Genomic DNA, 15161 nt, shown 5'->3' with positions numbered 1-15161 from the left:
GGGAGGACTTCAGAGACAGGGACAGCATTCTTGACCCTGAAGGAAAAGGACTGTTCAAGTTCAGTTGGCTAAAGATCTTCCTGGCTACAGAAGCAGGAAGCACTGAGCTGAGGCTGCCACTGGCAACTGAGAAGCTGACTTCATACTGTTTTGCTGGGCTGAGGGTGGAGTGACCAGATCTTCAGGGAAGCATACTTCTCTAGGAGGAGTTTTGGGGTCATTCCTCCACCCTGCCCCCTTGATTCCCTAAGGACCACTCATCTGACAATTTCTGGATTTAAAGGAGCTGTTGTGGTCTCAATACCAGATGTAAGAAACCACATTATAGAAACATGTCTTAAGTACTGACTACTCCCTTTTTGCACAGAGTCTGTTCCAGATGTGTGTCACTAATCCCTGGCTTATTCCACACTGTTTTAGAATGGAGGAAAATGCTTATTCTTAAGAGCTTTAAAAAATGAGACTGTTAGCAGAATTTTTTAATTTAGCTTTGGTTTATTTGTGGAGAAGGGTTGATCTCTTCCCACAGTGTATACACAATGGTTGCTTTTCGACAGTGGTTTTCTGGGTGATGCTCAAAGCCCTGTACACATGTCAAAGTGGCTTTTTAAGGTGCCACATGGGTAAAGAGCCATAGTGGGAACTGAGGCTGATTTCAACTGCATGAATAACTCTCACCAAGGCTAATTTTAAGTTACCGCTGGGATGTCTTTGGTTGAGAAAGGGAACAAATAATATATAAAATCAGTTCTAGGGAGAGAGGAAGGAACAAGTCAGCTTCTGAACATTCTTTATGAGATTCTGAGGCCTCGGTTTAATAAATGTGTCTCTTTTTCAATTTTTTTAATTCTTTATGGGGCTTTCACTTAAGTAACACGAGGGGGGTGGGTGCAAGGAGTTTTATTGAGTTTGCAAGTTTGTTGTTCCTGTACTTTCTGTTCAGATACTGGAGAAACTACACCAGATCACTGTCACCTCTTACTTTCCTGTATTAAAGTATGAACTTAATTAGGTCACATTCTAGTCATTTTACGATTATAATTCACCCTGGAATAAGTTCTTAGTGAGGCTTCTGGAAATCTATGAAGTAATTTGAATGAAACGAAGAGAGGCTTTTACTCCCAGGACATTTTCTCAACTTTTCCTCCCTTTCTCTCCTCCTAGATCAGCTTTGCATTTATCTACTATCAAACTTGAAACGCCTCTGAGATGGCTATATCTACTGATAGCTTTACTTCATTTTAGAAGCAGTTAGTCAGTGTTCTGCCCAGGTTATTTTGAGTTGTAAACATCAAGGAGATACTATTTTCAAAGAGAATTGCAAATTCTGTAATCAAGCTAGTTGTTAGACATGATAATATTTTACATGCAGTATTTTTAAGATCAATAGCAATTCTAATAATTTTCAAAAGTAATCACAAAGTTTCTTCTACACACACCACACACAGACACACAGACACACAGACACACAGACACACACACACACACACACACACACACACACACACACAAACCAATGTTCAGATTAAGTCATTTATTTTTTTTTTTTTTTTAATTTTCAAGAGATAGACCCCTTTAAGCTTAGTGGATGATTTAAAAACCTTCACAGAATAACTTAAAACGTTCGGAAAACAAAGGACTGGACAGTATGAAAATGCTCTCTTGTGGTGTAAAAATAAAGCAAACCAACATTAGAAAGCTTAGTGAGGTGCATATCTTAAATATGATTTTCAGACTTTTATTAAGAACATTTGTATCCACAAGGCAGAGTGGGAGAAGGGACTGTAGGAGCCAGACAGGTCAAGGACACCAGGAGAACAAGGCCCACACACTCAACTAAGCAGGGCTCGTAGGGACTCACAGAGACTGAAGCAGCAATCATGGAGCCTGAGAAAGTCTGGTTAGACCCTCTGTATACATGCTGTGGATGTTTGTGGGCTTTTTGTGGGACTCCTAATGGAAATGGGGGTTTCTCTGATTGCTCTTAGGAACCTTTTCCTCCTACTGTGCTGGCTCATCCAGCCTATGAGAGTTTATATCTAGTCTTTTATTTTTTTTAATTAATCATTCCATTCATTTACATCTAAAATGATATGCCACTTCCCAGTTACCCCTCCACAACCCCCCTATCCCACATCCACCCTCTCCCCACTCCCCTTTGCCTCCATGAGAGTACTCCCCCACCCACCACCCTCTCCTGCCCCATCACTCCAGCATCCCCCTACTCTGGGGCATCAAATCTCCACAGGATCCAGGGCCTCCCCTCCCATTGTAACTTGTTATGCTTTGTTAAGTTGACATTCTTAGAGGCCTGATCTTTCCTGAAGGAAAGACTTGAGTTGGGTGGAAACTGGGAAGAGAGGACAGAAGGGAACTGTGGTTCAGATGTATTGTATGAGAGAAAAATAAATAAAGGATAAAAAAAAGAGAATCTGTATCTGTTTCATCAGATAGAGCAGCTCACAGGTTTTACTTAATTTTGTTACGGTTCCATGTGGCTTTACCTTCCACAGAATACTACTTCGATGGAATAATTTTGATAGTGTTTTTTCCTTTTGAAAAAAATTATTAATAGCTTGTTCAGTAATCCTGTCAGCTCTTCCATAAAAGTTTTGTAGAATGGAGCAGTGAGCACATCTGGTCCTCCTCTTAGGGAGAGTTTTTATTGCTCCTTCAGCCTACTTATGTGTTGTTACTTGTTAAAGTTGTTTGTGTTTTCTTGATTTAACTCTGCCAGGTCATATGTGTTTAACAATTTATCAAGTTCCTCTAGATTATCAAGATTTCTGGGCTATAACAGTATCCTCTAGTAGTTATGTCTATTTCCTTGGAGTACTCTCCAATTTTATCATTTTGAGTCTTCCTTTTCTTCTTGTTAGCTCAGATAGGAATCAATCGATCTCATGTATCTATTGACTATAATGGACTTGGTTGATTGTATGGACATGTTCTTTACATGTACATCTCATTCATATCTGCCATGAAGCTAGATAGCAGCAACTCACATTTTAATCCTGTGACTATGGAGCTCAGTCTGGTACACAGAGGTCCAAGATAGTCAGGGCTACAAAGAGAAACCCCGTCTCAAACAAACAAACCAACAAACCAACCTGCCATGATCTTTCTTACTCCTACTGCCTAATCCTTTTGATCTTGTCTTCGTCTTACTTTTCTAAGACTTTTAAGCACAGGGTGGGTTATTTGATACATTTGGTATTTTATTAGATTTATTCATTTTATGAGCTCGGTCAGTCTTTTACCTCACAAGTGTGCTTGGTCCCTAAGAAGGCCAGAATAGGGCACTGAGCCCCTGGAACTGGAGGTACAGATGGTTGTAAGCCACCATGTAGGTGCTGAGAAACAAACCTGGTGCCTTTGCAAAAGCAAATGCTCATAACTGCTGAGCCTTACTTACTTCTAGCCCATTTTTATAATTGTTTTTATTAATTTTATTTTATGTGTGACTGTTTTACCTATATCAATGTACAGCATCACATGTATGCTTGGTACACGCAAAGGTCAAAAGAGGGCATTAGATTCACTGCAACTGGGGTGGGAGATGATTGTGAACCACCACATAGGTGCTGGGAATCGAACCTGGGTCCTCTGTAAGAGCAAGAAGTGATCTTAACAACTGAGCTATCTCTCCAAGTTCATTATAACCTTTTAATGCAAACACTGACAGTCATATATTTCCCTTTAGAACTCACGCAACCTTATCCCCAAAGGCTCTGGAAAGTTGTGCCTTTTCATTTGACAAGGATTTAAAAGCAATTCTCAATCATTTTTTCCCATTAATTTAATTTAAGCAGACACATGTTTAAAAAAGCACATTTAAATTGAGTTTTCTCTAAGTTAATATTTCATGTGATCATCATTATATGAGATGAAAATTTTAACACACACATATAACTATCAGGCTTAGCATGTTGGGACATGCCTTTAATTCCAGATCTTGGGAAGCAGGGGCAGGTGGATCTCTGTGAGTTCCAGAGCAGCCTGGTCTACTTAGTGATTATTTATGCTGACCAAAGCTGTTCAGTGAAACACTGTCAAAAAAAAAAAAAAGTGTTTTTGTGTGTGCGCGCAAGTGTTTAAAATTTATTCTTCAACTGAAAATTTCAATGTTTGAGCTTTAAAATGAAAAAAAAAAAAACAAAAAAAACCCTCTATCATACTTAAGTAAGCCATTTTGGGATTTCACTGAGATTTTGTTGGTAATCACAGTGCTTGTAAAAATAGCGCATTTTATAACATATATGGCATATTAGCCAAATCTTAAACCATGAAAGATAAACTTGGAGCCATAAAGGTGAAAAGTTATAATAATCATACCCAAAGGACCACAGTTATATTTAATAAATGTAAATGTAATATTTGCCTAACTATGATGAGAACACATTTCATGGTACTTACAGTTCCAGGACGAGGATATGGAATTCTACCTTGATAGGATATCAGTTGATGATTGGGCCCTTCCTTGTGGGCAAAAGGCCCATTGAATACAGTCTGTATATCAGATAAATGATACACACACACAGCTGATCCTTTAAAAACAGAGCTGAAAATGAAAACAAAGAGTTTGTTTTATTTTTCATACAATATATGGCCCTGTGGGTAAACACAACAATCCCTAAGTCTCACATCCTGGGTTGGATGGGGAATGTGAAAGCAGGAAGCCACCTTCTACATGTTGGCCTCTGACCCTTCATGTGTGCTGTGCCATCCATATATATATGGATATATATATATATATACATATACATATATATATATATATATATATATTTTAAAGCTAAAAAATCCAGTTGTTTTGAAATAAGACATAGATTACAAACCATTGCCATATTTAATTAGTTCACTCAGGAATAAAAAATAAGTTAGAGAAAAGTTCTTAACATTTCCAAAAATTAGAATGATGAAATTTCTAATTAGTTTATTTTAGCAGCAACAAATATTTAGTGATGGTTGTATTTAAAAATGTGAATTAGAGCACTGTCTTCCTCAGTCAGCAACAGAGAAGTTTCCTCTAGCAGCAAATGGGAACAGATAAAGAGACCCACAACCAGATATTATACAGAGTGAAAGACCTTGTAGCTCTCTGTCCTGATAGGGCTGTGTCCATGAAATCCCTCCCTGACAGGGCTCAGCAAACACTGGGGAAGGTGAAAGAGGAGGCAGGGTATAAGAGCCACCAGGGAAGGAGGACATCAAGAAGCAAAGCCCTCTAAATCAACATTACCAAAGCAGATATGAGCTCAACAGAAACCGGCATATGGGTCTGCACTAGATGAGGACCAACAGCTAAGAGAAATATACACAAACCCAGGGGCAATCTCCAGTTGATAACCACTTACAAATGCAGATTTCGTTTTCTCTCAGGGAGTCTGACTGGGGAAACAAACTATTCTCAAGGGTAGGGTGCATGCCCAGCCGTAGAGGGTTAACAGGAAACAGACTCAAGGCCATCTCTGCAGGCTCCTGTCTCATGATTGTCATGTCAGGACTTTTGCATTTGCAAAACAAAAAATATTTTATTATTTTTTATTTTAATTTGCTTATATATTTTTCTTCTCTCTATTCACCCTTCAGGTCCTTTGTGTATATATTATGGCTTCCAATTTAATGTTTTTATAGGCCTCCTAAGTGTACAAATGAGTGAATCTGTTTCCTATGTCTCCTCATGGGCTATTTCCTTCTGTCTGTTTGTACTGTTCAATTCCACTGTGTTAGTTTTTGGTTTATCTTATTTATTAAATTTTATTATTATCCCTTAGAAGCCCGTTTGCTTTCTAGTGAGAGACAGAAAGGGTGTGGATCCAGATGTGAGATATGTGGGGAGAATTGGGAGGAATAGAGGGAAAGAAACTGTAATCAGAATATATTATGTGAAGAAAAAAATCTATCTTCAATAAAAATATCAAAATATGAATTTTAATTCTAAACACCACGAACAGAATATTGATTTCATCTTGTAATAATTTCCATTAATATGTGAACATCATGTCTTCTTACAGCAGTGTTGTCATAACTTGGTTGGTCTTCCATGATATCCTGCTTAGCAGCTGGAGAAGTCCATGTTGTCTTTCTACGTATATTTTTTTCATTTTTATCACACCATGAAAAAGATCCGGGGAGGAGGAGGAGAGCTCAATTGATAAAGCACTGACTTTGCAAGCATGAGTGTCTGAGATCAATCCCCAGTACCCACAGAAGAAAGAACAAAAACTGGGATTAGAGAAGTGTGGTAATAACCCCACTGAGGGGGACACAGACGCACTGGGTTTTGCTTTTGACCTGCTTAGCCTGAACAGCCTGGGAGAGCTGCAGGCTTCTGAAAGTCTCTGTCTGAAAAAGCAAGTTGGCTGGTGATTCCTGAGGAAGAATACCTGAGATTTTCTTCTGGATTCCATACACATACACACACACACATGCATGCACACACATGCACATGTACACATACATGCCCACGCACACACAAACATGGTTTCGTAAGTACCCCCACATATACAAGATGCATGCAAAGTCAGGCATGTGGGCACACAATGCTCCCCCAAAGGATCAAAGATCATTTTATTAAGGTACAGTTAGTCATACATTTGTTTAAATCCTTAATAAGAATGATTTCCATTATCATTAGGTCAGAATTAATTGAAAATGAAGCTTCTGACAAATATAAAAGTAGAACATACTTTATTACAATCCATATCTTATAGAAAATTTAGTAGTTTTGCTGCTCAAGTCTTTATGAGCAGATGTGAGACTACTCATTTGTTAGAACAGTAGCTGAGCACTCTGTCAAGGATGTCTGACCAGATTTCTGGTCAAACTTATGGCAAATATAAGTGATTGTTCATTAGTATTCCTGCCAAGTCTTTTTATTTTAAAAAGCTCATAGCAGTTTACACTTGCACCACACCACATTTCATGCTCCTTTTCGATCTATTTTGTGCGTGGTGTATGAGCGAGTACACATGTTCACGTATGTATATATATTATGTTCAGGTATGTGCAATTGTCAAGGGGGACAACAAGTATCTTCCTCTGTCACTGCCATCCCTATTCCTTAATACAGGGCCTCACGATGAACCCGAGTCTTGCCATTTTGGTGACACTAGTTAACCAGCATGTTCCCCAGGACCTACTCTCTACATCCCAAACAACCCCAGGGCTAAACATGTGATGTCGTGCTTAGCCTTTCCACAGGGGTTTGAGGACAGCAAGATCTCTTTCTCACTTGGCCATCTCCCCAGGCTCTTGCCACATTTAAAATTCACTTATAAAATGCTTTCAATAACCACTTTGAAGTTTTCTATTAAATAAAAAGGAACCAATGCATAGACCTGCGGCCCAATAGAAATGTCTGGGGTGTGAAGCTGAATTCATACTCACACCCTAGTATAAAACTAAACTACAGAAATGTGCATAAGAAAATTTGGGGTATATGAGAAAGGTACTGCAAAATACGATAAAGTTGCCACCGGACTCCTATTAAGTCTATTTGAAATACAAAAATATTAAAATATTACAGAATAAAGAAAACAGTTCAGTTTTTGTTAGATTCTTGTAATAATTGCTGTAGATTAGTGAAGAAATAAAAGTTATTTTGATGCAAATTCAAATTTATTTTAGTTTTTCTAATACATGTTTATTATAAAAATTTAAATAATTAAATGTACACACTTTTGACTTGTATGTGTATACTTGTATTACCACTGCCAAAATTCAGGACAGAAACATATCTATCATCACCACAACCTAAGATACCATAGATTTTATTAGAATTATTTGTCTTTAGTTTTGTTGTTTAAATAAAATGCTTCAAGAACTTTACTTCCACAATTTAATTCATAGTTTCATTTTATCATTTTCATGTAATTGTTTTTAAAAGCTCTTTGCAAACTTGTTTAGAAGAATTCATTAAGATCAAATATTTTGGTAATCCAGCAAAAGTAAAAACCAGGAATTGTTAAAGTGAACAGGTGTAACTGTTCAACAATTACCTTGATGTTGTGAAGATGCCATACACAAGTGTTGTCCTTGGGTTGTCCGTTTCCAGCAGGAAAACATCCTCTGAACAAGGGAAAGAGACAGTTTGTTAAAGTTTCTGAACTTTTAACTGTTTATATTTGATTACCCCAAGACACTAATTTCAACTGTGAAAAGTAGGTCTCAGGATCTCGTTCAAATCAGTACAGTTTGGTATAATGTGGTGATGAATGCTTGGTAACTTAAATAAAATGCTAGCCTGGCATTGGGGCATTTATGTAGACTATATCTCTATGAAAATGATGATGTATAAGTGCTAAGTGGAAACTTCAAAAGGTAGATAATATAGACTAGAAATTTGAAAACCTTAGTTCTATAAGGCAGAAGAGAGGGCAGAACTTAACCATAGTGTCCATGGTAGGAATGGCACAGATGCTCTCCTGTTGCTTGTTTCTGTGTTTTCTCAAAATCCTTTTCTGATGAAACACTAGTTTGAATTTTAAAATAGTGAAACTGTCAATTTCCTTTCAACCTGTGGTTTAAAGTTGTTATACTGAAGATAACCTTGCATAGGGCCCTTCCTTCATAAGAAATAAAACTTTATTTAGGCTTAGAATCAAAACTGTCAGCAATATCTTAATCTATAACAATTCCTCTAACAATAAGACTTTAATGGATAGTGTAAGGCAGAGACATGTGTATTCATAATATAATAAATTAAAACTTGAAATTTGATTCCTGAGTAACCAAAAACTATTTGATGGAAATGCCTTTTTTTTTTTTTTTTTTTTTTTTTTTTTATTAACTTGAGTATTTCTTATATACATTTCGAAAGTGTTATTCCCTTTCCGGTTTCCGGGCAAACATCCCCTCCCCCCCCCCTTCCTTATGGGTGTTCCTCCCAACCCTCCCCCCATTGCCGCCCTCCCCCCAACAGTCTAGTTCACTGGGGGTTCAGTCTTAGCAGGACCCAGGGCTTCCCCTTCCACTGGTGCTCTTACTAGGATATTCATTGCTACCTATGAGGTCAGAGTCCAGGGTCAGTCCATGTATAGTCTTTAGGTAGTGGCTTAGTCCCTGGAAGCTCTGGTTGCTTGGCATTGTACATATGGGGTCTCGAGCCCCTTCAAGCTCTTCCAGTTAAGGCAAGCAACCGTCTCCTTTGAGTTTCTAACTCTAGGTATTTTGTAATAGATATTTACAGTTCAACTCATCACACTGGTGAGAATCTGAGACGATCTACAGTATACATTTCAATGGGCAATGCTTAAAAAGAGTTGTTGCTTCATGGAGTTTAGTTACCACAGCACTATGATATATAACACGTTGCATTAAATAGAGAAAGCTAGTCATAGCTATACTATTGATCCTTATTTGATCTGAATTTCATAAGCTTTCTGCCATATGAGGAATACTTAGACTGAATCGGCAAGAAAAACTAAGCTGCGAGCATAATTCCTGTAATTTGTAATGGACATTTTCCTTAAACTCTACTAAATATTACACTAAATGCAGTAGTTCTATAAATATATATGTATGTATGTCCTTATATAAATTGATATAAATCATATCAGAATGTAAGTGAGGATATTGCATAACAATATGATTTTAGAATATTTAAATTTAGATCAGAGTGTTAGAAATATATAAAATATTAATTTATATATAAAGAAGTAAAAATATTGCCTAAATATAAATTATGCAAGTCCTTCCACTCTATACTCATTCATGTCCTAGGATTGAACAGTACACACAGTGGTTAAAGAAATTACTAAAATATTGAAAGACACTGGTGAACAGTGAGTGATTCCCCATTCAAAGTGGGACACCTTTCACACTGTAAACATCCAGGGATGACTAGTCCTCTCTGAGACTTCATTAAGGGACTTGATGTTCCTAAAGTCCTCAGAAACAAGGCTCATTCTTCCATCCACTCACCTAGTTCATCAAAATGTGTCTCTGGGCCATCTTCATCTGTGACTGAGCACACAAGCCTTGCCTTTAAGAATGTGGTCCACTTGTTGACAAGACTACGTTGTCCACCAGTATCATTCTGAAACCATTTTGTAAACACCATTCAGATGATTGGAGAGAAAATTAGGTATTACATTTCCAATGTAAACTCTAAGCCATGACTTATTGTAATCTGAAGATTAGAAAAAGCAATCATCATGCCGAAAAAAATAGGATCAATAATCTTATACAGAATAAAGCCAATGAGAAATAATCTACAGGGAAATACAATCAATTTTTACAGTATGTGACATAAGCTTTCATACGTGGTGAGTAGATAAGTATTTGCCTCTTGCCGGGGCAAGTATTCAATCTCTTAAGAACCAATGAAATGTACTGAACATGTTAAGCTTTTGAAGTTTACTCTGTTCAGGAGAATGGGAATAGCCCATATCAGATTGCTCCACATAGTCCCATTTTATCTGTTTTCTCAGTAGTTTTACTTAATCTTCAGTATTTCTGACTGAGTTGCATATTATATACATTTTCCTAGCCAACATAAAGAGCATTTGGCTTGCTTTTTCATGCACTTTTGTCTTCCTCTGTGTCCAATGGCCTTTTCATTTCTGTTAGCTTTGCTGTTTTGACCCAAATTAAGTGAGAAATGGATGCATTCTAGTCCATAGAATATTGCAATAGTATTAAAGATAAGTAGAAGCTGGATATTTCAATAAATGCATCTGACAATTTATCATAAAACAATCACCAAAGTTTAAAATAAGCCTATGGGAGATTAAATAATAAATTTTAGACAATTGTTTTTATATGTACTGCTAATATGCTGATGTTTTACTCTATAAAATTAGAAGCATATTTTTTAAATTCTCCATTGTTATAGTCAGCTCTATCATAATTATGTTTTACTGAGATTCAAATGCGTTTCATTTACAAGAGTTATTTTGTTTCCTTTGGCAATATACAATTTCCCATTTGTGTGAATGCAACACAGTATGGAGTTGCAAAACTAGCCAAAACTAGTTCTATACTTATGACAACAATAAAAATATTTCCCTGAATATTTTTACTGAAATGTAGTACAGTTGTCTTACATAAACTGTAAAATACATGGTATGCTAAAATCTTTCTACAGTTTACTCACTGATAGCAGTAAATAATAAAAACATGAATATATTGAGAAATATATTACATTATTTAAATTCTCTCTTTAAATAGACATGCTAGCACACTCACAGGGCATATTCTTGCGACCATGGAATGAATCTGTTTTGTGCTCCTGTTGTTGTCAGTCAATCTTTCTTTGAAGAAGAAATAGACCTTAGCATCATTCGGATCAGTGCCATCTGGGATCACATGTGCATCAACAAACATAGGTTCTGAGGAAGAGATAAAAAGATGTTGTTCTCATGATAAAAACCAATATGCCATTCTTTGAAATAGACACAGATGTATTTTGCCCCAACAGTAAATAATCCACTGCACATAGGCAGGATTGCAAAAAGTTGTATCAATATACCTCATGGACAGTATCAAACATGATAAAATGTAGCTCTAGGTTGACATGTTCATTTTCTTCAAGGGAGTCTCACTGGAGAAGGAAACTACTCTTAAAGGCAGGAACCATGCCTAGCAGTCAATGGCCAACCCAAAATGAATTGAATGAGAATTTTGGAGGGGCTCTATACCCTAATGTTAAGTCAGGAAATTATTTTGTTTTTGTGTTAGTTTGACCTTATAGGTCTTTGTGTATATATACTTCTTGCTTATGTTTTTATGAGACACCTGTGTGTGTGTAAATGTGTTTGTCTCTGTGTCTACAGTAGTTTGTTGTGCTTTGCTTTGGTTCTTCTTCATGATTGATTCTTTTGTCTTATTCGAATGAATTTGTTTTCCTTTATTTTACAGGACTTTATTTTACTTTATTAATATGACTTTGATGCCTGTTTGCCTCTTTATAAGAGATAGAAAGGGTGTGGATCTGAATGAGAGATGAGATGTAGAGAAACTGGAGGAGTCAGGGGAGGGGAAACTGTAATCAGAATATTGTATGAAAAAGTCCATTTTCAATCAAGGGAAACAGAAGATATAACTTTAATCAGGAGAAGGACGGGGAAGAGGAGAAGTAGGAGGGGGAGGAAGAGGAAAGAGGAGGTCATAGCAGAGATGGGGCATGAGGAACCTAACATCGTTTTTTCCTTAGAATACAGAAAATGAAATGAAGATTAAACTTCCCAATGGAAAAAATATGGTCAGTGCAGACATAGAGGCCTTCCTTATTTCAGGAACAAAACAACTTTTTAGAATATTCTATTTCTAGATACATTGGCAGAATAATTTGAAGAAGTAAAATGACAATCGGTGCTTTCATATGTTGCCTTATCAGTGCAGTAAAATGTTTAATTGTGGTGATTCACACTAAAGTGCATCATTAACTAAATAGGCAATTTTGAGTGAGCTTGTAGATTTCCTGGGGGTAGAATGGCAGGCGCTCAGTGGTTTCCTCCCCTTCTACATGACTGATTGGAATCTTACAGAAAAACCAAATTATCCTTCTTTCAGGGTGTGAATTCTTTATGACCCTGAGAATTTAAAACAACTAAAAAGTATTATCATAAAATCACTATACCATTGATTTCTATTTTATATTAGTCATTTTTTAAAAGTAATAGGTAACCCAAAGCAAGCATGGAATCCACAACAGAGTCTGCTAACCTGGACCCTTGGGGGCTCCCAGAGAGTGAACCACCAATCAAAGAGAGCAAGGGCTGGACCTAGTGTTCTCTGAACCCTACACAAACGTAGCAGATGTGCGGGTTGATCTTCATGTGGGTTCTCTAACACCTGAATTATGGGCTGACTCTGATTCTGTTGCCTACCCTTGGATCCCATTACTCTAGCTGGGACTTGTCTGGCCTCTTGGGGAAAGGATGCACATAATCCTTAATTGACTTGATGTACTGGGGTTGTGGGGGTGGGCATGCTGATAGGGGAAGGGACAGGACACTGGATAACAACAGCAAACAAACCAGGAGTGGTTCACAGTGGTTCCCCCTTCACAGAAGAGAAGAGGAGGGGTTAAGAGAAGTGAAGATCTGTATGAGAGGTACCGGGAGGAGAGGGGGGTTGATATTAGAATGTAAAATGAATAAATAAATTAAAAATAAAAGGTAATAAGTAATTAACATTATAAATTCTTAGAGTAAACAGAGTTTCTTTATATGATCCATTTATTATGTCTTAATTCATGAATTTAGAGAAAAATCTTTGATTTAGAAATATGGATGTATAAAAGCAATAAAGAGAACTACAACCACTGGGGCATATTACCAATAACAAGTGAAGTATTCATGATGGCTACCCCAGACATTTGTACTTACTTAGCTCTATGACTATTGTAACATTTATAAATCAATACATTAGAAATAGAATGATGGCTATTGATTTATTTCAAATATTTGCTACATTGAGTATAGAAGTATAAGTACCCATGTAAAAGCCTCATATTTTTTAGTTTTGAACTACATTTCCTATTATTAGCATTGGATTAAATATTAGTTTAAAGCAAGATATCAACAGGGAAAATGCAGTAAATGTTTCTTTACCACTCAGCCATTTTGAATTGTGTTGATCAGTCCGGACTGCATTCCTCTTAGTTAAACTTCGAAAAATAGCAGCATCTGTTCCCATGAAGTCTATATACATTCCTGAGAAGAGTTCCTCATCTATGAAAAAGGAAAATCTGTCAGAGAAATTCTAATGCATTTTGAACTTACTTTACCATTCAAGAAAATTTAGCACAATACCATAATCCATTTTCCCAGTTATTAGTAGAGATATGTACCTATCAATTAGTTCTTGTTGCCTACCAAATTTACAAAGCACTCAGTTTAATATGCTCTTACTGTGATGATTCTATATGGTTAAAACAAACCCCCAAATTACTTGTTTTAATTTTTAAGTAAAGAACAAACTTGAATGTAGGGTTATGTCATTCAACACACTGAATATTAACATTTTTCTTTATAAATTATCAGAAATGAGCTATAATTGAAATGGTATTCATCATGTGTTAAACTAAAGATTTTACCTAAAAGATGGACATAATACTTTTATTACCTGATGACACAAAAAGTACAATAGTATTGTAAAAAGCAATATTAATGAGCAAACTAATCATTTAAATTCTACATTTTGATCTTCAGTGGTACAAGACTACTAGTAACTTAAACATAGCTCACTTTTTTCAGCAATAACTGTTGTAAAAAACAAAGTGATGGGAAAATCTATGTCTAGAAGTAAACAATTGTCATAAGGCCTATTCAATTAGTTTACATATATATGTTTGTGTCATTAGAATAAATATATATACACGCAAATATACATATATATCATTAGAAACTTTGAAATTTAATTTAAATTTTTATCCTAAGTATGGAGCTGTAGCTGGACAACATTTAAAGAAAGTGTCTAGGTTTGTGTTTGGCCCATTGACTTGACCAGCATGTGTGCTCTGCTCTGCATTGCTCCCAGGAGCGGGACATGAAGCACTCTCAGTAATATCTGTTAGACAGGACAGACTACAGAATGAAACCTTTCTGAAATGATCTCATTAGGTTTTGAATTAGAGCCCCCATCAGTTAAGGACCTACAAGCAAAGGCATCTTGACATCCATTTCATCTTTTCAGGAGGAACAAAAGACCCATGAAAACATTTGGAGAATGACAGCTAAGATAAGAATGAAGCATTTTTGAATAGTTCAGCTGTTTAACCATTTGTTTATCTGTTGTGTATATAGATTGAGGTATTAACTCAATATAACATATAATCATTTCCCATATTGTTATAGCTCCTTAATCATAAAATCATGGATTGTAAATCCCTACTGTTTAATAATATTGATAAACACACCTCTTGATTATATATACATATATGAGAGAGAAGGGAAAGAAACTTAGAGGTTGGCTTACAGCTTTTGAACCCTATCTATCAAACACCACATTGTCAATTATACCTAAAAACTTACAAAAGCCTGTGTGTTAAACTGACTTCATGTCTTGCTCCATATTCTCAGTGCTTCTAATGGCAGACAGGAAAATTCCTGCTTCATTTTATATCAATAAATGCTTAAATAATAACAGCTTGGGAACAATTTTAAGAGTTTTCAGTTTTTATTTAGCTAAAAATTCAAATGAATCTTCAA

The 15161-nt window shown here is 36.3% G+C and overlaps 1 protein-coding gene across 1 annotated transcript in view; it reads right to left on the bottom strand.

Annotated features, from left to right (window-relative positions):
* Positions 1–15161, bottom strand: part of Sema3c (semaphorin 3C) — a 160178-nt gene that overhangs the window by 44058 nt on the left and 100959 nt on the right. The window contains exons 6-10 of the mRNA XM_032907057.1: positions 13563–13682; positions 11194–11336; positions 9928–10042; positions 8004–8073; positions 4417–4561 (exon numbers count right to left, since the gene is read on the bottom strand). Coding sequence (XP_032762948.1) covers positions 4417–4561; positions 8004–8073; positions 9928–10042; positions 11194–11336; positions 13563–13682 — 593 coding nt within the window. The remainder of the gene's footprint in view (positions 1–4416; positions 4562–8003; positions 8074–9927; positions 10043–11193; positions 11337–13562; positions 13683–15161) is intronic.

This window comes from Rattus rattus, chromosome 6 (genome assembly GCF_011064425.1).
Source record: "Rattus rattus isolate New Zealand chromosome 6, Rrattus_CSIRO_v1, whole genome shotgun sequence".
Taxonomy (NCBI): domain Eukaryota; kingdom Metazoa; phylum Chordata; class Mammalia; order Rodentia; family Muridae; genus Rattus; species Rattus rattus.
This window is presented reverse-complemented; position numbering and strand designations above follow the sequence as displayed.